General features: G+C 41.6%; 1 protein-coding gene across 3 annotated transcripts in view; it reads left to right on the top strand.

Moving 5' to 3' along the window:
• The window catches only part of MARCHF8 (membrane associated ring-CH-type finger 8), a 78,527-nt gene that overhangs the window by 23,525 nt on the left and 33,095 nt on the right, over positions 1-21,907 (top strand). For all 3 annotated transcript variants that reach the window (XM_084766805.1, XM_084766807.1, XM_084766806.1), the window contains exon 2: positions 13,156-13,332. In XM_084766805.1, coding sequence (XP_084622931.1) covers positions 13,234-13,332 — 99 coding nt within the window. In that variant the 5' untranslated portion in view covers positions 13,156-13,233. The remainder of the gene's footprint in view (positions 1-13,155; positions 13,333-21,907) is intronic.

Raw genomic sequence — 21,907 nt, 5'->3', positions numbered from 1 at the left:
TGAGCACATATGCTTGAGAGTGAGTGCTCTCTTAGGCAGCTGAGAGCCTTACCCTGTGTGCTGCCAGAATGCGGCCTCTATTGTCAGTACAAACATCCTGTGTTGACAGGGCTACTATCATGACTACAGCAACCAGGGAGGTAATTATCACCCCTGCTGCTGGTAGGCCTGGCCAACAGCTGCTGCTTCCTGTTCTGCTGGCTGCCTTTTGGAGGAGTTTCTTGAACAAGACTCACAGTACCCTTGCTTTTTGTCAGGTAATGAGTCATGGAGACCATTTGTCTTCCAAGCTACTGTGTTCTCATGTTCTCTGCATCAGAGTTGGCTCCTGCTTTAGCGTGGAGTGCTCCCCTGTCTCTTCCCACTTACAGAGATGTTGAGGTCATTTTTGTAAGCAGGTTCTCAGTCATGTGCAGAACTTCAGTATCTCTTTAAGAGTGGTCTCATTAAAAGTTCAAATTGATTACGGGTTTAGCTGATATCAAAGCTAATTAAAACTACAGTAACAGGCAGAAAAGTACTATTGATAATTTTTTATACATTATGCTAAATTGTTATCAGAAATTGTTTTTAAAATTTGAAAGTATATGTGTATGTATGTATGTGCATATGAGATCTTGTCTGTGTATGAGGGGGGAGGGAGTAGGAGAGAGAGAGAATATATATGTTTATAGTTAGGAAATTTTCCTTTATTGCTCTCTACCTTTTCACTGATGCAGTGTCTTTTTGCTAAACCCACAGCTGGCTAATCTAGCTAGCAGGCTTGATCCAGGGATCTCCTGTCCTTTTCCAGACTCTGGCCTTATAGGCAGTCTGCCCACTCACTCCATAGCTACATGGATCAAATGGGATCAAACTCTACTCCTCACTCTGGTAGGGAAAGTTTTTTGTTCTGTTGTTCTCTTGAGTTCTGTTGAGCTGCCTCCTCAGCCCGTTACTAGACTCATGGCTAAGTCTGTCCCATTATTATTATTACAATTATTGAAAGTGAGTAAGTATGTTTACCTGAAGTATGTGAAAGAAGAATGGTCAAGCATTTGGTCCATTAGTTTGCATCCAAGGGACACAAATGCTGAGATTCATAGGCATGTGCTCCTCCTGTGCTTGGTTTTTATGCAGTCTTGGGGATCAAACTCTGGGCTTCCTTCATATGTGCTCAGTAAGCACTTTTTAAATTAAATTTTTAAAAAATTAATTAATTTATTTATTTGCTCTACTTCCTTATCACAGCCCCCTTCCCCGTCTCCTCCCCATTCCACCCCCTCACCCTCTTCAGGAAAACGGAGCACCCACACCCATACACCCACCCGCCCTAGGACATCAAGTTGCATCAGAACTAAGCTCATCCTCTTCCACTGAGGGCAGACAAGGCAGCCCAGTTAGGGAACAGTGATCCAAAAACAGGCAACAGAGTCCATGTCAGAGGACAACCCCCACTCCACTTGCTAGGGGACCCACATGAAGACCAAGCTGCCCATCAGTTACATATGTGTAGGGGACCTAGGTCCAGTCTTTGCATGCTCTTTGGTTGGTAGTGTAGGTCCAGTCTGCGCATGCTCTTTGATTGGTGGGGTTCTGTGAGCTCCCATGGTGCTTGGTTAGTTGACTCTGTTGGTCTTCTTATGGAGTTCCTGTCCCCTCTGGGTTCTAACCTTCCCCAACTCTTCCACTAGATTCCCCAAATGCCTCCTAATGTTCAGCTGTGGGTCTCTGCATCTGTTTTGATCTCTGACTGGCCACTTCAGTCTCTATATTCCCTGCTGCTAAGAGTCTCAGCTAGAATTACCTCCATATTCTCCCAGAAGCCTGCCCCTTCTTGGGTCTCCAACTTGTCCCAGAGATGCCCCCCAACATGGGCCTCTCTCCCAGCCCTTCATCTTCCTCCCACCGTGTTCTCACCCCCCCTGATCCCCAGCCTCATTCTCCTTTCCACCCCCTCTCCCACCCACTTCTCTCTCTTCATCCACTTCTGATGTACAGAACTAATCCAGAGAATTCTTAACAGAGGAATCTCAAATAGACGAGACACTTGATCAGCTCCTTAGCAATCAGGAAAATACTATTCAAAACCACTCTGAGATTCTATCCTACATGGGTCAGAATGGCTAAGATCAAAAACTCAAGTGACAGCACGTGATGGCCAGGATGTGGACAAGGGGAACACTCCTCCATTGCTGGTGGGAGTGCAAACTTGTATAACCAGTTTGGAAATCAGTCTGGCACTTTCTCAGAAAACTGGGAATGGTTCTATCTCAAGATCCAGCTTTATCACTCCTGGGCATATATCCAAATTACTCTCTACATTACTACAAGGACATTTGCTTAACTACGTTCATAGCAGCTTTATTCATAGTAGCCAGACACTGGAAACAACCTAGATGTCCCTCAACCAAAGAATGGATAAAGAAACTGTGGTGCATTTATACAATGGAATACTACTCAGCCATTAAAAACAAGGAAATCATGAAATTTGCAGGCAAGTGGATGGAACTAGAAAATATTAACCTGATTGAGGTAACCCAGATTCAGAAAGATACATATGATATGTACTCACTTCTAAGCAGATTTTAGCCATAGGATAAACATACTACAGTTCACAAACCCAAAGAAGCCAAGCAGCAAGGAGGTCCCAAGGGAGGACGCTTGAATCTCCCTCAGAAGGGGAAATAGGATACACAGCAGAAGTGGATGCTCAGTAAGCACTTTACTCACTAGGCTATATCCCCATCCCTTCTTTTCTTCCTCGATTTGCTTTCTTATTTTACCTAGAGTTTATCTCCCTGGAGATAATAAAGAATGCATGGGGAAATCGTGCTCCACTGTGTCTCTTGCATTATTTGATAGCACAACTGGATATAGGGTTCCATGCTGAAATAGCCTTTTAGAAATTTGAAGATGTTTGTATTTTGATGTGAAGAGATCTGATTTCATTTTGCGTTAGAGTTCTTTGCAAGTGATGTCGGTCTCCTACAGGAAGATTGCTCTTCGTCTTGACTCTTTGAACTTTATAATACCTTGGATAAAAACTCTTGCTTTTAAATTCATTGCACTGGGTACTTAGTGGCCTTGCAGTCTGGAACTTGTCTCTGTTTTCAGGTTTCTTGAATTGTTCCTGGTTGTGTAACTCCTATGTAGGTTTGTGGCCCCTTCTTTCTAGGTGGAACTGCGAGTACTCTCATACTCACAAATCTGCCCTCATTTTTGGCTTATTTTTTTTTCTACAACTGAAAAGATGACTGAAGAAAAAAAGTACTTAAAATTTTCTACTGGCATTACCTAGTTTTGTTTGTGCATACATCATCTAACCATATATATCAACCACTCATCCTATGTATTTTCCTTGGGGAATTGATATAGAACTGTTTATTTGGAAGGAGGTGTTAAGACTCTGCAGGGAGAGGACTGGCTGACGAAGCTCTTTAGTAGCCAAGTGAAGAGAGGGCCAGAGAGCCCCAGCTGTGTTCCCAGCGTTCAGGGAGCCCAGTTCTTTGCACCACACATGGTAATGTCATAAAAGGATTGGCGCCTGTGGGTAAGTTTATAGGCCTGGTAGCAGGAAATTGAGGAACTTGACTGTACATATGTCGACACACCAAAAGTGCCTGATCCTATGGTCAGATCCAAGGTGTCTTAGTCAGGGTTTCTATTGCTGTAACAAAACACCATGATGAAAAAGCAGTTTGGTGAGGAAAGGGTCTATTCTTTATTCGGCTTACATTTCCAGATCATAGCCCATCATTGGAGGAAGTCTGTACAGGAACTAAACAAACAGGGCTGGGACCTGGAGGCAGGAGCTGATGCAGAGGCTATGGAGGGGTGCTGCTCATTTGGCTTGCTCCCCACAATTGTTCGGCCTGCTGTCTTATAGAACTCAGGACCACCAGCCCAGGGATGGCCCCACCCACCATGGGCTGGACCCTCCCCCATTGATCACTAATTGACAAAATGCCTTACAGCCAGATCTTATGGAGGCATTTCCTCAACCGAGGCTCCTTCCTCTCTAATGACTCTAGCTTTTGTCAAGTTGACACAAAACCAGCCAGTTCACAAGGCATCTGGGCATCTCTAGGGTTCTCTCTCTTTTGAGAGAATGATTTACTTTCTTCTGGTGAAAAGCAGACTTGCGTACTATATTGGAACATTTCTTCTATGACTATGACTAAAAGGAAAATAGCCCTTGTTTATTATTTTCTGTGTTGTAAAAGATTATGGTTCCTGCCACAGACATATTTCGAGCATAGCCCAGGGACACACATATTGGTGGAAAAAAGCCATGTGAATAATAGATAGCTCTGTAAGCACTGGTCAGATGCTCGGGCTTATAAGTGCTGGGCAATTAAGTGCCAGCCTTCCTTGTCTGCCTTGTTACGATCCCCCGCTTTCCTTGCTGGCATATGATGGCCATCGTTGCAGTTGCATTTTGTAAGAAGTATGTACACTGACTTCTTTTGGAAACAATATGGCATGAAAATAATGGCAAAACTAGTCTAACTATGTGTAAAATACAAAACAAACACAGACTTTATAATCATTGGCCTCGAGAATAAAAGTCATGTTGTAATAGCCTTATGCAGAAAGGCAAACTGTTTCTTTGATGTACACTGCTGTTTTTAAAGGAAAACCTTTTGGAAAATAGTAAAAGGAAGGCTAAAAAATTAGAATAGAAAGCAAATCCTGCACTGTTTGTGAACAGTCATGAGTCATGAGACGGTAGCTTTTATTTCTGTAGAAGTGTTTGGAGTTCTGAGAGGCTGCCACAAGCATTTCTAACAAAATATGAGCCTTCTTGTGGTTGCTTTTTCTCACTGATTATTTTCTGTTGCCAGCCTGTCTACAAAAATATTTATTAATTTATTACGAAAACATGTGGAAGACAAAGGAAAATCATGTATATTGTTGCATCATTTAACTATTTGCATTTGGGGATTTTTTTCCCCCTGTGTGTATATTTACATGGCTGTTACTGTAATTTGTAATTTTTACTATTTGTGTTTAATATATCTGTGTTTCTGTGTTTCATATAATGACGACATAGTACTCTATTGGCTATAATACCATCACAGTTTACTTAACAAATTGACTTAATTTGGGGGAAATAGTGGTACTTTTCTTTGTTATAAATAATTTTGCCTTGAAAAGTCTTTGAGACTGTAAACTTTTGCATGTTTTCATAGTCTGTGCTTAGCAAATGTTTTCCTACGGTTGTTCATTTGTTTGCTGTGTTGCTTGCTTTTCTGTGGTAGACATTTTGAGTTTGTGTTACTATCAGAGCGTATGAGAATACATGCCCAACACATTGGTCATTGACAGGTTTTGCTAAAAACATTTATTTTTAAATTGTATGTATGTAGTGTGTGCATATCTCATGGCATGTGTGGAGGAGGCCAGAGGACCTGGGAGTTGGTTCCCTCTGGCTTGCTAAGGCAGGGTCTCAATTGTTGCTGCTGCTGTACTGTATATTCCAGCTGGCTGGCCTGTGAGCTTCTGGCTCATTCCTGTCTGTACCTCCAGTCTCACTGTAGGAGGGTTGGGATTACAGGTGTTCACTGCTGCATCTGGCTTTTCATGTGACTTCAAAGCATTGAACTCAGGCCATTTGGGTTTGCACTGCTGCAAATGCTGAGCCATCTTCCTGGCCTAAGTTTTGTTATATTTTTGTAGAATGTTATTAAAGAAAAATATAGTTGCATGAGCTCTTGCTTTCTCTTGTTCTTCTGATGTGACAGCCTATGCTCTGGTTCACCAGCTGTGTCCTCCTACATAAAGCAGCTCCTCTGAAACATGGCCATCTAGCTATGAGGGTTTTGGATTTGTTTTTGTTTTTTTTTTCAAAAATTTACTTGACTGGATATTGTAGCACAATCTCACAATTAGAAGCCCTCCTGAAACAGACGCAGAATTGCTGAAAGTTTGAAGCCTACCTGTTTTGCATAGTGAATTTCAGGCCAGTCAGGGTAACAAAACCTTGTCTCAAAAGACGGGGGAAAAGATAAACTCATGTGAAATATTTGTGCCCCATGTAACACAAAATTTCCACCCTTCCCCCCCTTCATTTGTGTATTTGAGTATAGAGCCAAATCAAAAATCTGTACCTTATAACTTTAAAGAAATACGTTAATTCTAGTTTTAGAAAGACATTCTCTCTTTAGTTGAATTCCTTAATTAATTTATTTGTAGTTGGATTTCATTCTTTTTGTTTATATTTAATTTTTATATCCATCATAATTTGCTCAGTTTGGGGGGGGGGAGTGCAGGACAGTGTGCTGTAGTAGATTCTCTTCTATCACCTAAGTTCTGGGATTGAATTCAGGCTGTTCAGCTTGGCAGCAGTGCTGAACCCACAGAATTATCTCACTGCTCCATACCAGAATTCATTTTGATGAATAAAGTGTGAGCGTATTTATTTTATCAAGTTACCCCAGGTGCAGCACTTGACTAGCGTGGCCCTTGCTGTAATGTAGACTACTGCTTATGTTTTGGTGCTCTTTGGGATGCTTCAGTCTCTAACTTTTAAAATCTTGTTCCTATTCCTTGCTGTTTCCTAATAATTATAATATTTAAATATTTAATAGAATCCATCTTCTTAGTGTTTCTTTCCCAACATTTTTATTTAATTGCCTTTTTAATATATGATTTTATGCTCATTTTTCCATGTGAAGTCTGTCCTTAACTTTGATTGAGTTACATTAAATATGTGTTTTAACTTGAGAGCATATTTTATTATATTTCCATAATCAAATATACTCCAAAGTCACTGTTTTTCATTGAGAACTCTTAATTCATTTTGACATTGTTCACCTGTTATTTTGTCAGTAATATTCATGCATATGTATTTTACAGAGGAATATGTTACTGGTTTTTATTTTTACATGTACCTCTGGCTGACTTAACTGCGTAGCCAAGGATGACCTTGAGTTTCTAATTCTCCCATCTCTACCTTCGGATTACTGGGATTATAGGTATACACCGCTTTGCGTGGTTCATGTGCTAGTGGGAAGGAACCGTGGGTTTGTGCGTGCTATGCAAGCATTCTATCAACAGAGTCATATTGAGTTTGTATGAGTGTTTTTGTCTCTAGATTGGCCCAGTAGTTCTTAGACAACGCTCTTTTTAGTAGTCAGAATTCAGGCTTTGCTGTGAGTAGTAAGTTTTGGGTTGAGATAGGGTTGTTGTTTGCTTTTTATGATTTTCCATTGATGCTTTTTAAAAGTCTTTAAGATTTTGTATTGGTGGTGAATTTTATCATTTGTGTGTAGTGCTTGATAATACAAATGACTGATCCTGCATGTTTCTTTTTTGTTTGTTTTTTAATTTTTATTTAAGTAATTTATTCAGATTGCATCTCATTTGTTATCCCCTCACTTGTATCTGCCCATTCCCCTTCCCTCCCTCTTTCATCCACTCCCCTCCCCTAGGTCTGTGACAGCAGGGGACCCTGTCCCCCACTATAAGATCACAGCCCATCAGGTCTCTTCCTGGTAGCCTGCTTACTCTTTCTCTGAGTGTCACCAGGTCTCCCCACCAAGGGAAAGTGGTCAAATAGGGGGCACCAGAGTCCAAGTCCTAGTCAGTCCCTGCTCTCCACACAATTGTGGAGAATGTGGTGTCCATTGGCTAGATCTGGATAGGGGTTCTAGGTTTACTGTATGCGTTTTCCTTGGTTGGTACAGTAGTTTGAGCTGACCCTCCTGGGTCCAGATCTGTCAGCCTTTTAATGGTCTTGTAGGTTTCTAGGACCCTCTGGATCCTTCTATTTCCCCATTCTTCCTTACCTCTCTCACCTAGAGTCCCAATAGAAAGTTCTAGTATCTATCCCAATCTCCAGCTAAGTGAAGACTTTCAGGGGCCATCTCTGTTAGGCTAGTGTCCAATTATAAGTGAGTATATGCCATGTATATCTTTCTGGGTCTGGGGTAGCTCACTTGGGATACATTTCTAGTTCCATCCATTTACCTGCAAACTTCAGGATTTCCTTGTTTTTAATAGCCAAGTTGTATTCCATAGTGTAAATGTACCACAGTTTCTTATCCATTCTTCAACTGAAGGACATGTAGGTTGTTTCCAGGTTCTGGCGATTATGAATAAGGCTGCTATGAACATAGTTGAGCATATGTCCTTGTGTGGTGGAGCACCTTTTGGGTGTACGCCCAGGAGTGGAATAGCTGGGTCTTGAGGTAGCCCTATTCCTAGTTTTCTGAGAAAGCACCAGATTGATTTTCAAAGTGGTTGTACAAGTTTGCACTCCCACTAGCAGTGAAGGAGTGTTCCTCTTTCTCCTTGGCAGCATGTGGTGTCACTTGAGTTTTTGATCTTAGCCGTTCTGATGGGTATAAGATGGAATCTCAGAGTGGTTTTCATTTTCATTTCTCTGATGACTAAGGATGTTGAGCATTTCAAGTGTTTCTCAGCCATTTAATATTCCTCTGTTGAGAATTCTCTGTTTAGTTCTGTACCCCATTTCTTAATTGGGTTATTTGGTTTGGTGGTGTTTACTTTCTTGAGCTCTTTATATATTTTGGATATTAGCCCATTGTTAAATGTAGGATTGGTGAAGATCTTTTCCCAGTCTGTAGGCTGTTGCTTTGTTCTGTTGACAGTGTCTTCTGCCTTACAGAAGTTTCTTAGCCTCATCAGGTCCCATTTATTCATTGTTACATCCGTGTGTTCATAATCACAAACCTACTGATTCTCAGTCTGCATGTGAACAATCTTGGTTTCTTCGTAGGCATGTAAAGTGTAGTGTTTCTGCATGTGTGCTCTCTGCTCTTTTGCACATCTCTTTCTCTTTCTTCACTATTAGAATTGAGGGAATGGAGTATGGTGCTACTGGAACCTGGAGCCTTGAAAGAAGGGTGAACAGAGTCAGGGGGATCCTTCTCGGGGTGAGGGTCAGGGCTAGAACTAGCATTGTTGTCTTCTGACTTCCATGTTGTTATTTTTATTTGTACATGGCATGGTTTGAATGAACAGAATCTTGGATTTATCTGAACTCTCTGGGAAGTACAGAGAACAGTTGGTGTTTTCATGATCAGGCCTTCTTACTGGTACTGTAGGCCGGGTATTATCACTGTTGCTTTTCTGTCTAGATGTCATAGCTAGAGGTCATGAAGATTGGAGGCCACATACATTCCCACCTCCAGTGTGTGAAAGGGTCAGTCTCGCCATATCCTTACCAACACTTGTTCATATAGCTTCAGTTAGGACCATAGTTAAAATGGTGCCTCATGTCTTTAATTTGTACTTCCTGACAGCTGATGATTTCTTGTAATCCTTTTTCATTGGGTGCTTGTCTTTTTGTTACTGCATTGTAAGTTTCTTGAATTCTCACTTTCATTTTAGGATCAGCTTGTCAAATCTATGCTGAACAGCAGCTCAGATTTTAATAGAGATTACTTTGATTCTTTAAGATCAGTTTGAAGAGCGTCTCCCTCTGACACACACGCCATTGAGGAGGTGGGGACAAAACCCATGACCTTACTAGTGCTTCACAAGCATTCTGCCATGGAGCTACAACCCCAGCCTGTGAGAGTAGTAATCTTAACAATGTGAACTCTCCTGATCAGGAACTTGGTGTTTCTTCATGACTCAAATTTTAGGAGTCTAACTCCTCTAGATATGTTCATTTCAGGTGGCTTTGATTTATGTCAGTGAAATTGAAGTCCTCATCTGGATGGCCAGGCACAGTGCCAAGTCTAACTGTCCTTCATTAAAGATGAATTGAATTTATATAACATACTTGTCTTATGCTTTATATCATATGATTCTTCATGTACATAGATAGCATCATTGTCTGCTTACTTGTTTGTTTGTAAACGAGTGCATACTTTAAATAGTATTGCTTCTGGCAAGCTTTCAGGTCCATTACTGGGAGGTGGTGATACACATCAGAAAGCTGGAGTGACTGTAAGGAAGGGGGCCTTTCAAGGCTGCAAACATCTGACTCTCTTGTTTATCTTTGGTGTAAATAGTCTTTCCCAGGCTTGTCATGGGCATGTTCCAGTGATGCAATAATGGTGATTATATCAGAAGCACCACAGGTAGCTATTGGCATGACAGGTAGTGGGGCTCTGGACACGGCCAGTTTGAGTACTTATTCCAAGAGGCCACATGGTATTCGTCATCTGTGACCGAAGACTTTAAAGCACTAGTGATGAAAACACTGCTCACCACTGTAGTGATATTCCAGAGCTTAAGCAACTCAGCAGTAAGTGCGACTCTCTTGTGTGGGATAGTGTTTGGATGGAAACATGCAGGACAGTTGTAGGGCACAGTGTTCCCTCTCTACCAGCTTCATCAGGACCTGAAGATGAAGACAGGAAGTGTAATCCATAAATACTGTTAACCTACTCTATTTTTTTTATTTTTTATTTTCAGCGAGAATTTGTCTATTACAAAATAAGCTCATTCTGTAGCTCATGTTCCTGTGAGTGTTGGTCAGAGGCCATTCCTTCCTCCTTCCTGTTGCTTTATGATTTGATCTGTGTTCAGGGACGACTCATCCATGCATGAGTCTCAGACATCTTCTGCCTGGCTAGTAAGGCTGTCAGAGTTGAGAGCATCCCCACAAACTCTGCTGTTCTAGAACAGAGTTTTGAGAGAGGTGGAACAAAGATTAGTCAAATGTGGTCTTAGGGTGCTCTGGCCCTGTTGTCTACCATCCCTGCTCACCACCACATGCCCAACACATGACGAGCAAATGAAAGAAAGTAGAAATATATTCTTTTGATTTAAAGCCCTGTCCTGCTAACACTGAAACTGCATCATGGGGTATCAACTATCATATATAGTTTTAAAATACAAATATCCAGTCATCCAATTTAACTAGTAAAGACTCAGGAGCCAGATATTGGGGTGAAAGCCTACTAGCTCAGAGAGGCAGAGAAATTACCTAGCTGACCTTCCTACTCAGCTAATGTCCCAGAAGAAAAAATACCATTTCTCCTTCTCCACACTTAAATACCCATCAACTCACTATCCCTCCTTACTGTTTCCTGTGTGTGGCTCTCTATCAGTCCTGTGGACTTATTCTCACTCTATGGGTTACCCCCCCCCCCCATGTTCACTTCCTGTCAACTGGTTGCTTGTTCCACCTCTTGACCTAAGGTTAACTTTATTTAACTTTGTATTAACTTTATTTAATCCTGTTTACAGAAAGCTCTTGTATTAAAGATGTGTGCTAGGGCTGAGCCACAGCACAGCCACCTGTTTACAGTAAACAAAAAGCTCTTGGGTTAAAGGTGTGTGCTAGGGATGTGCCACACCACAAGAAACATTTTTCCCCAGTTCACAGTCTTGGGGTTCACAATATGATCAAATATCCTGCAACAACCATAAACAGGGATAGTTTGTGTAGAGCTGATTCTATAGAGCAGTAAGAAAAGAGGATGGAGAGGAGAGAACACATGCCTTGATTACTAACAACGAGAGAGCATAGAAAAAAGCAAGTGTGCCTGGTCATGCAAGGCAGCTGATACAGACAGTGTTACTTTACATAAAGACAGCTTCTTTCTCAGGGGTCTCAGGAATGTCCATGATGACCTACATCTTCCCTGAGAAACCCTGTAACTAATGAACAAAATCTATCCTGCCACCTGTTTTTGAAAATATATTTTTATTGATATATAATGTCTTAATTATTTTGTTTTACTTAATATATACCCAAGATTGGGTATTTTACTTTTTTTTTCGAGACAGGGTTTCTCTGTGTAGACTTGGCTGTCCTGGGCTCACTTTGTGGACCAGGCTGGCCTCGAACTCACAATGATCCGCCTGCCTCTGCCTCCCGAGTGCAGGGATTAAAGGCGTGCGCCGATGCTGCTGCCACCACCACCTGGCGCGTATTTTACTTTTTAAAAATGTTCTAATGAGGTTATAATTCGGGGACCCATGGGTAGGACGTTGGCACTGGCTCTGATGAAGCCTCTGGCTGTGTTGTAACAGGCTAGATGGCATCACAGGGTTGGAAAGGGAAATACTGGGAAAGAAGGGAAGAAAACACATGGAGGGGAGAGGAAGCAGGTGCCTGGAAGCTTTTTAACAGCTGTTCTCGAGCTCACTAGTAAGATGAGCTCACTCCTTCAAGAAAAACACTTAGCATTTCTCAAGACTCATTTGGTATCTTTTTAAAGTTCGGGACCTAATCCATGTTACAGGGTTTCAAACTTGCAGCAGGTAAGCCCTTAGTGGACAAGCTGTGTCTAAGCTAGAACACCAAGTCATTCCCATTCATTACCCACTGCCAGTGGCTGCTTTCATACTGCACAGTGAAGTAAGTAGAACAGATTCGGCCTATAATACCTGAAATATTTATCTTGCCTTTAATAAGGAAAGTTGGCCAACAGTGGGTTTATGCATGAACCATAGAGATTTTAAATTTCAGACATCTTAACCCCCAGTCTTGCCATTATATGAATTTGAGGCTAGTGGGATGGACTGGCTTCCTTTCTTCCTTCCTTCCTTCCCTCCCTTCCTTCCTTTCTTCCTCCCCTCCTTTCCTTCCTTCCACCCTTTTCCCTTTCCCACTCTTTTCCTCCCATCCACCCAACTTCCCTCCCCCCTTTTCTTTTTAGAGTGTCATACTGGGGGACTTGGGTATATAGGCAAGCTCTACATAGAACTGTAACCCAATTCCAAGAACAGCAGTGATGATTTTGCTTTGTGGGGTGTATGTGTGTGTGTGTATGTGTGTGTGTGTGTGTATGTGTGTGTGTGTGTGTGTGTGTGTGTGTGTTTTAAATTTTGTTTTGTTTATATAGGATCTTACTATGTAGCTCAGGCAAGTTTCAGATTTGTAATCCTCCTGCCAAGGGCAATAGTTTTAAGGAAAGGTTAGTATATCAAGATACATGAGATGAGATTTGATGTTCAGAGAAACACATACATACACAGGAATACTTGCTCATGAGCAAAAATTTAAATTTAAAAATAATATGATACATTGTTTTGTAAAGTTAAATAGAAAACAAAGGACTAGTCTGTGGCACCTAGCTTCCTTCAGATATTATTATTTTATTACAAGAAACATCTTATATTTTTCCCTAGTCATTTTCTATCCTTTTTGATGACCAGCTATTTGTCAGCATAACTTACTCAAATTTGCAAAATGCTAGTCTTACTGGAAGTTAGCTCAGCTCTGTTTCTTTATGTTTCTCTCAGCTTGAAGTCAATGGCCCAAAATGACTCTGCTGGTGGAGACTCAGTTCCGTAAGGAGAAAGACCAGGTCAGAGGCTGGGATGAGCATGCCACTGCACCAGATCTCTGCCATCCCTTCTCAGGACGCCACTTCCGCTAGAGTCTACAGGAGCAAGACCAAAGATAAGGAGCAGGAGCAGGTAATGTGAGAACTTATTTCAGTACCTCCCTTGGGGGCTCTTTTCTGGTAGCTGTGGCCAGGCACTGGCTGAGCAGCCACCGGAGAAAGAAAGGGCTGTTTTATTTCTGTTTGAGGGAAAATGTATGACAGTGAGGAGGGCATGGTGACAGCGGCACACCAAGGCTGGCTGTGTTCAGAGGCGGTCTTCTGCAGGTTTGTGGGTTCTGAGGGTTTGGCATAGGCTTACCAGCTTCTTAGTGGTAAGTAGCACACTCATCTCAGTTGGCTAAGTCTGCATTCCTAAAAGGAAACTCTTTAGATTCTCAAAACAAGATGCAGTGTCTAAATGTGATTGAGCAAAGATTCAGGGGCTTGTTTCTGCGTTCAGGACGTCAGTTTGATCAGCCCGTCTCTGTTTTCATGCTGCTGGCGACCTGGCTTGGCACATAGAGACACTGGTTGGATAAGGTCAGTGATGGAGGAGTTCAGGACTAACCTAAGCCCAAAGGGTCAGGGAAGGCTTCCTGTAGGACACTGCGATTCTGCGCTGAAGGGGAAAGGAGAAGGCACAGTGACTCGGGTTGAGTTTGTAGCCTGCCTCTTGACAAGTGAGAGAAAGAGAAGCCCTGCAGTGACTCTTCCTCCTCCTCCTCCTCCTCCTCCTCCTCCTCCTCCTCCTCCTCCTCCTCCTCCTTCTCCTTCTCCTCCTGAGGTTCAGGGACTGCAAAGACAAAATCTTTAGCTCAGGTTGTACCCAAGGGGACTTTATGCACAATTCTCTCTATAGCACGCACCGCGTGAGCCTCTGTCTGCTACTTTGTGGATTGCTAATGACTCAGCAGGTAGTACATAGTTATGGAACCTGTAGATGAAGGTGGAGTCACTTGCAGTGACATGAGGACTGCTTGAATATTTGGTAATCCATAAAGAGTTTTTTGGCTCTCACTTACAGTGGATAAACGATTCTTTGAGAGGACTGCTGCTTTGTAGGTTTGTTTTGTTTGTTTGTTTGTTTTCTTTTTTGAGACAGGGTCTCATCGTGTAGTTCTGGCTATCTCTGCACTCATTGTGAAGAACAAACTGGCCTTGAGCTCAAAGAGATCCACTTGCCTCTGCTTCCTGCATGTTGGGATTAAGGACATGAGCTGCTATGTGGCTTTTTAGTTTTTTATAGACACTAAGCCATTACTTTTCAGCCTTTAGGCTCTTTTTGGAAATCTTCATTTCAAAGGAAATTATGGTTTAATCTTAACTGTTTTAGAGAATACATTCTTTTCTTTACATCTTGAAGTTAGTAATATCTTGCTTTTAGGCCTATCATAAAGCAACGTTGTGTACCCTTAAGTATGTGATTACTAATGTGTATGTAAGTTAAAATTCTAAAAGACAGTTTTATAATTGGTTTCCAAGTGAGTGTTTAGAAATTCACATTTGTTTGACAGTCATCGTAAGTTACTTTCCATTTTAGGACAATGTCCATCTTCCTGTCTTAAGGTCAGGATTCTAGGGCCCACTATAAACAACAGCATCTTTTCCAAATTAAGGAGAGATTTTTACTACAGGGAAGGAGATGCTTCTCTAGCTTCCCAGAAAGAGCTGGTTCCCAGTGCTGCGGGATGACTGCCCTGATCAGGAATGATCAGGAGTGATCAGGAATGATCAGGAGGCAGTGAATCATTAAGGTTCAACTGCTGCATCTAGTGTCAAACACTGCCGCTGGCTTTATTATGCCTCTGCTAACACTGCCACTTAAAATCTGGGAAAAAACCACCACCTTCTTGTACGGCAGGTTTCAATATGCACTCTCTGTAGCCCAGGCTAGTCTCAAACTTTATCCTCTTCTCTTGGCCACCTGAGTGTGAGGATTCCAGGTGTGTGCTGCTGGTCCTGGCATGCACTTTACTTTTGCCAAGATTGGACAAGCTCAGTGGATGCTGCATGCTCTGCTCCTCTGTCCCCTTGCCTCATGTGTGATCAAAGCTGTGAGTATGAATGGGTGCATTTCAGGAGAGGACCGAATCACCTGGGACTCAATTTGTACGATTATCCAGAAAATACATTTTCATTTCCTACCCTGAAAAAACTGGTCCACATCATTGTATTCCTGAAAGCATAATAAGAAAGGTGGTCCATGGCCGGCTTGTATTTAGACTACACATAGAAAACAAAAGATAGTTCTCATATTTTAAGGGAATTCTATTTCTGGCACCATTGATCCTTTTGAGGTCAGCAGGGGGATTTTATCATGAACCATCAAATTGATAGTTATCTGATCTGCTTTGTGTCTTCTGGGCAGCCTGTTTTCAGGGCCTCCTCAGGATGCTGGGCCACTCCTTCCTTCAGCCTCCTTCTCCCTCCCTCTCACCCACTTCCCCTACTTTCCTATTTTTCCTTCCTTCCTTTTCCCACTTCTGTGTTTGCCCTCTTCCTCATATTCCTCCCATTTCAGTCTCCAAAGTTCAGGATAGCAGACATGCACTAGATACCACAGCTGGCCAACCTGCTATTTTCAGACATTTTTTCGGTTTTTCTTTGTTTTTTAACTATAAAGGATGCAAGGTCTCTCACCAACAGTCTCTAGCTTTCTCTTCTTAGCAGCCCCACTGTTTACTCCCATGAACTGTAGTTTTATTTTGCAGGATAAAAATTACTTCTACACACTCAACTTTGCATGTCGGTATTCAGCCTACTCTTTTACTAGTTCTTGGCTTCTTTCTAGAGACATAACTAAACGAAGAGACCAGTATGCGTTGTTTAAATACTAAGCTAAATCCCTGTCAGTTAGCATGTCCCTGCCTCTGGCATCATTCCTGTGGCTCTGTGAGTTATTCCTTACCTGTCCTGTAAGAGTCGAGGACATTAATGCTTGCCTCAGCACAGTTTCTATTGCTGTAACAGAGTACCCAAGACTGGCTAAGTTAGAAAGAAGCTTATAGTTCTGGAGGCTGAACAGCTTCTGGTAAGGACCTTTTCATGTCCCACACATGACAGAGCATGGGGATGAACAAAGAGAGGAGAGTACAGAGGGCACAGAGTCTCAACAGCCACTCCCATACCTGCCCCACTATATATATATAAAAAAATAGTTTAATTAATCAGTATTGTCTATGTCTTCATTGATTGCTAGTGGGTTAAAAATACAACAGTAATAATAATTATAGACATAATAATAAACATTCTTAAGCCATATTGGTACTTTAACCACAACTAGTATGTATAGTTAAGAACTACTATCACAAGCTGTTTAAAATAATTAAAGCCTATGGTTTTGTTAGGTATTAGCTCAGTTAATCACAGGTGTTTTCTAAAAACAATCAGCCAATATATAGCTAGAAACAAACAATTCAGATCTACTAAAATTAAACATATGTGGTCCTCTAGCACTTATCTACAGACTACAGATTATAACGTTCTGTTTTATGTTTATAAAATATAGGTTAGAGCAGACAACTAAACCCAGACGAGGATTGAGCACAGATAGTCCTCAAGCTTATCAGAGATTACTAAATATGACATTAATTATATTTAAACTAATTAAGACAGAGACTCCCACATCCTAGCAGTGGCTTCCTGTGTTTAAAGGTCTGAAAAAATGTTTAAGATTTGAGGGTCTAAAAAAAATGTTTAAATGTTGGTAAGTGCAAGTTACAGATTTAAAATAAGAGCAGTGGTTATAATAAACTGGTAAAATACTGGCTGCTAATTAAAAACGAGTCTGTCAAATCTGTATATCAAGCCTTCTGGACAAAAAAAATGTTTATGCTTTTACTGGGTTTCAAAGACATAAGCCTACCCTAGCTGCCTTATGGACACAATTTTTAACTTCTGTCCCCAGTCTGTATTTATCTCAACAGATTTTTACCTGACTAACAGACTCCATCCAGAGATCACCTGTAAATTACAAGCTGCTAAGATCTAAACTTGCTATTCCTCCAACAAGGCAGACTCTATGCTGCCCTCAAAGAAGAATGTTGCCTTTATATGGACCACTCTGGGATGGTCAAAGATAGCATGGCCAAGGTTAGAGAAGGCTTAAAAAAGAGGAAAAACAACAACAACAACAAGAAGAACAGGAACAGAGTTGGTTCCATAACTGGTTCTCCACCTCCCCTTGGCTTACTACGTTGTTGCCCTCCATTCTGGGCCCCCTGATAGGATTTCTCCTCCTTATCTCTTTTGGCCCCTGGGCTTTTAGACGCCTTACTACCTTTATAAAACAACAGGTAGATGCTCAAGATGCTCAAGCAATACAAGTGCATTATCATAGACTTGACTTGGCAGACCAAGGCCATGAGGAGCTTGAACACTAATGTGCCTCCGTTCCCCCTTCCTTGGCATGGTGAGAATGGCATATACTCAGATATTGCCTGCCATAAGGCATGGGCACCTACAAGGGGTGTAGGACAAAATACCACAGGGGGAGGACCCGATTGTCCATTCTGAGTCCCCTGAGAAGTAAGCCTAATTACATAGAGGTTGATGTCAAAAACTGTCTTATTCACTGTATGTTGGGGACGCCCACAGACAGTAGATCAGGACCTCTCTCTCCTCAAAAAGACATCTTGACAAGGCAATCTGGCCCTAGGAGGATCAGGTCAATGCTTCCCCCCTCTGGTTAATGCCCACTCCCTCTGGGGACCAACACTCACCCATATATAATGGATCCATCTGCCTCCTCTTTTAATAAAGGGAGGACGTGAGCACTAACCATGTTCACACCATAATAACATTCTCATGCCTGGAAATAGGGATATCTTTTCTCTTTCTTCCTTCTTTTCTTCTCTTTCTTTCTTTTTCTTTTTGTTTGTTTGTTTGGTTTGGTTTTTCAAGTCAGGATTTCTCTGTATATCCTTGGCTGTCTAAGATTCACTTTGTCGACCAGGTTGCCTTCAAACTTTCAGTGATCGCCTGCCTCTGCCTCTGCCTCTGCCTCTGCTGGGATTACAGGTATGTACCACTGCGCCCAGCTGGGATATATTTTCTTCTTTTGTTTGTGGGGGCGTCTGTCTAGCATCTTTTAAAATTTGCCTCCCGGATTCTTATCGTGTTTGGTAATCACAGCTAGCATAGTACTGCCGTGGGGACCAGCCTAGTGGCATTTGTAGCACACTTGTTCATGAACTGAAGCTGAGTCCGTCTTCACTGAATACCACTTTCAGCCTTCTTGTTGAGAGTGTGGAGATGAGTGAGTTCTGATGGTTTCCTTGGAGTTAAGGGGAGGTGGGGGAAGGTGCTGTTACCAAACATTAAATTCAGCTTTGCCAAGTTTGAGCTGCTTTGCTTTTCTTACGTTCTTGGATCTTAAAATAATGGCTTGTTCATTTGCTTAGAATATGTAGCTGAATGCCTGGCTGGCATTGGTCTGGGGAGGAGATTTTGCTAGAGCTCATGTGATAAAACAGTAAGAATATGTGGTAAGAGAGTCATTTCCTGATGGCCTTTTGTGTTAAAGAAAAGTTGAGTGAAGCTTATAAAGTTCATTAGTCATGTGTCACTGATGAATATGATTTGTTGGTTGTCACTCCTTGCTTGTAATGTTAATGAACCAGGTAGCAGATAACTTTTCAGATATTCTTTCAGTAACTATTAAAAATATTAAAACCATCCAGATTTGGTTTTTAATGCAGAGATTTCTCTAAATAACACTGTAGGATACTATTACAGTATTCTAAATAATTATTAATGCCTACGAATGCCTGGCTTCAGCAAGGTGACTTTTTTTTTATGTCATTCAAGAATAAACAGACCCAAAGAGAAATGTTGTAGTCACCTGAGTTTGAATATTGTCCCATGTTTCTTCTAAATATAATTTCTTGCAGATGAATATAAATAGACTACACACATTTGTTTGTTCATTTGTATAACTTGTCTTTGAAGGAACCCTTTCCTCAGAAAAGCAGTGACAGTGCAGGGTACCTTGTGATAGTTGTCTCAGAGTGCATCACGGCCCCAGTCATTTATCTTGGGTTCCGGAATGCTCTCAGCTATTGTTTCCTGACCCTGCCTCTTGAAGTGCCTCTACCCTCTCCCTGTGCACTATGCTCACACTGTTGCCATGGTTTTCTTCTCAGTACTGCATTTGACATTAGAAACTTTTGTTTTGTTTTGTTTTTTGAGACAGGGTTTCTCTATGTAGCTTTGATTGTCCTAGACTCACTTTGTAGACCAGGCTTGCCTCGAACTCACAGAGATCCACTCGCCTGCCTCCCAAGTGCTGAGATTTAAGGTGTGCGCCACCACCGCCCGGTGACATTAGAAAAAATTTTAATCATTTTATGTCCTTACAATATATTTTCTCTTTGTGAATATGTAATTACAACCTAATTAGCTCTAGCTTCTTGTTTAACTATTAATTTTTACCTGTTGTTGTTGTTTTAGGGTTTTTTATTTTATTTTGTTTTTGTTTTTGTTCCCCCCCCCCTTTTTTTTTTTGCCTCTGAGAATTGTCTTGCTTATTTTGAGCATGGGGAACACTGCTGCTGAGGGTTGAGTTGCTGTATCAGATGCTGGCTTCATGCTCACTCTGCATGGCTTGTTGCTGTAAGGCCTTAGGATTGGGCCATCTAAACAACATAACCTCTATGTGAGCACTAAAAACAACAAACTCATTTTTAGAGATGAGCCTTAGAAAGTAGCTGGTATGTTCTCTAGAGTAGATGGTGTAGATAATATTCACATACACTCTTCACACCGCGATTCTTACAACCATTTTCTTTGTTGGCTACTTAAGGTCAGCGTCTGTCCCTCTGGGAAGACCTTGCCCACCTCCATTCTCTTTGTTTTTGAATGTTTTTAACTTAAGCCCTAATTAATTTATTAATTCTTTGCACAAATATTTACTGAGCATGTATTACATAGCAGGTGCTAGTCAGACATCAAGTGTACACATGGCATGGTACACATGTTGTCTAGTTCTTGTGTTCTGTCAGTCTCCAGGCGATGTGCAGCACAGACCCTCTCTACCTCTACTACCAAAGCTTTCCAGCTGGTTTCCTTGCCTCAGCCCCTCTCTTCCTGCTTTGTTCTGTAGCAGGAAGCAAAAGTAGATAAACATTCTAATGTGATAAGTGTTGTTGTAAGAGCCTCTGATCCAAGGAGATTTTCTAGAGTAAGATAAATCAAAGTTGAATCTTTCAGAAGTTTTAGGAACTGGGCTGGAGGAGATACCACACTCAGTTGGTTAGAGTGCTTGCTAATTTTTCCAAAGCTCTGGGTTTGACACCCAGAACAGCAAAGCCTGGTCATGGTTGGCACAGACCTATAATCCTAGTACTCAGGAGAGAGATGGAAGTAAGAGGATCAGAAGTTCAAAGTCATCATTGGTGAGTTCTGCGGAAGCATGGGCTACATGAGACCCTATTTTACAAGTAAGAGTTAAATGAAGACAGAGAAAAGTGCCAGGAAAATAGTGCACTGCAGAAATCCCAAGGGAAGAGGAGCACACCGTGCGGTATGATAGTGATATGTACGACATGCTCTTTAACCTCACTAACAAGTTGGCTCTGGAAATGGTATGCCTATCCCATGGGTTCAAACTGAAGTGTGTTTGTCCCAAAAGTGGCAAGATTCTCTGTCAATAGAGAGGCTACTCCCCTTCTCCAACTCTACAGCTAAAATGGAAGCCATTTCTGACCGATGTGCTGTTGTTCGTCCCATGATATAAAATCGCCAGCATTGGGGAGACCCAAAGCTCACCATAGGAAACTCAGGCAGGATTGCTGCTCAGCGCCCTGACTTCTCCAGCTGTTGTCTGCATATTTCCAAGCCCCACCTGAAAATGTTACTTTTGTTTGCTCTCTCGGTAGCCCAGCTTCTCCAGGTGTCTGTGCTGGATGCTGCAGACTCCTGATTTGATGTTTTCCTCTATGCTGCTGTGTCCTGCTTGCTATTTCTTTTATTTTTGGTTACTGGAACTTAATAAATTCACATGTTCAAAAGCACAAGTACTGCTGTCATAGATCATTTCCCAGATTATATGGAACACTTTGCTATAATGAGTAAAACTTTCACTAGAATTCAAGGGGTGGAGGTGGGAAATAGACACTGCTGGAGTGGCCACATGGAGGCTGCGAGCACTAAGAGGCCAATACTGAGGTCAGAGAGACACACAACTTAGTTCCCTGGTTCATGGCCACATGAAAGGCAGTTGTACCAATCTGGGTGATGAGGAGGAAGTGTTGCTGGCGTCAAGAGAAGCTAGTTGATTTCATGAAGATGGATGAGAGACTGTCATTATCATCTTATCTCTTACGCATAATATTCTCCTCAGTCCTTTATGTTTAAAGTTTGTTTACCTCAATGTCATTCTACTAAGGACATGAAGATACAGAAAAATTTCACGAAAGCACAGAGAAATTTGAAAGGCAAAACCTGGAATATCAATGTATCAAGTTTTTGTTTCTTCTAATAGTTATAAGAATTTCTTTTGTCAGTTTTGTGCAAAAGGAATTTTGGTTTCAGACCCTGGAATGAATGAATTTATGTATTTATTTATTTTGAGACAGGGTTTATCTGTGTAATAACCCTGGCTATCCTGCTTTGTAGACCAGGCTGGCCTCAAACTCACAGATAACCATCTGTCTCTGCCTCCTGAG

The sequence above is a fragment of the Acomys minous genome, assembly GCF_964271855.1.
Source record: "Acomys minous genome assembly, chromosome: 17".
In the NCBI taxonomy this organism is placed as follows: domain Eukaryota; kingdom Metazoa; phylum Chordata; class Mammalia; order Rodentia; family Muridae; genus Acomys; species Acomys minous.
Note: the sequence above shows the minus strand (reverse complement) of the source record. Positions and strands in the feature narration are given on the sequence as shown.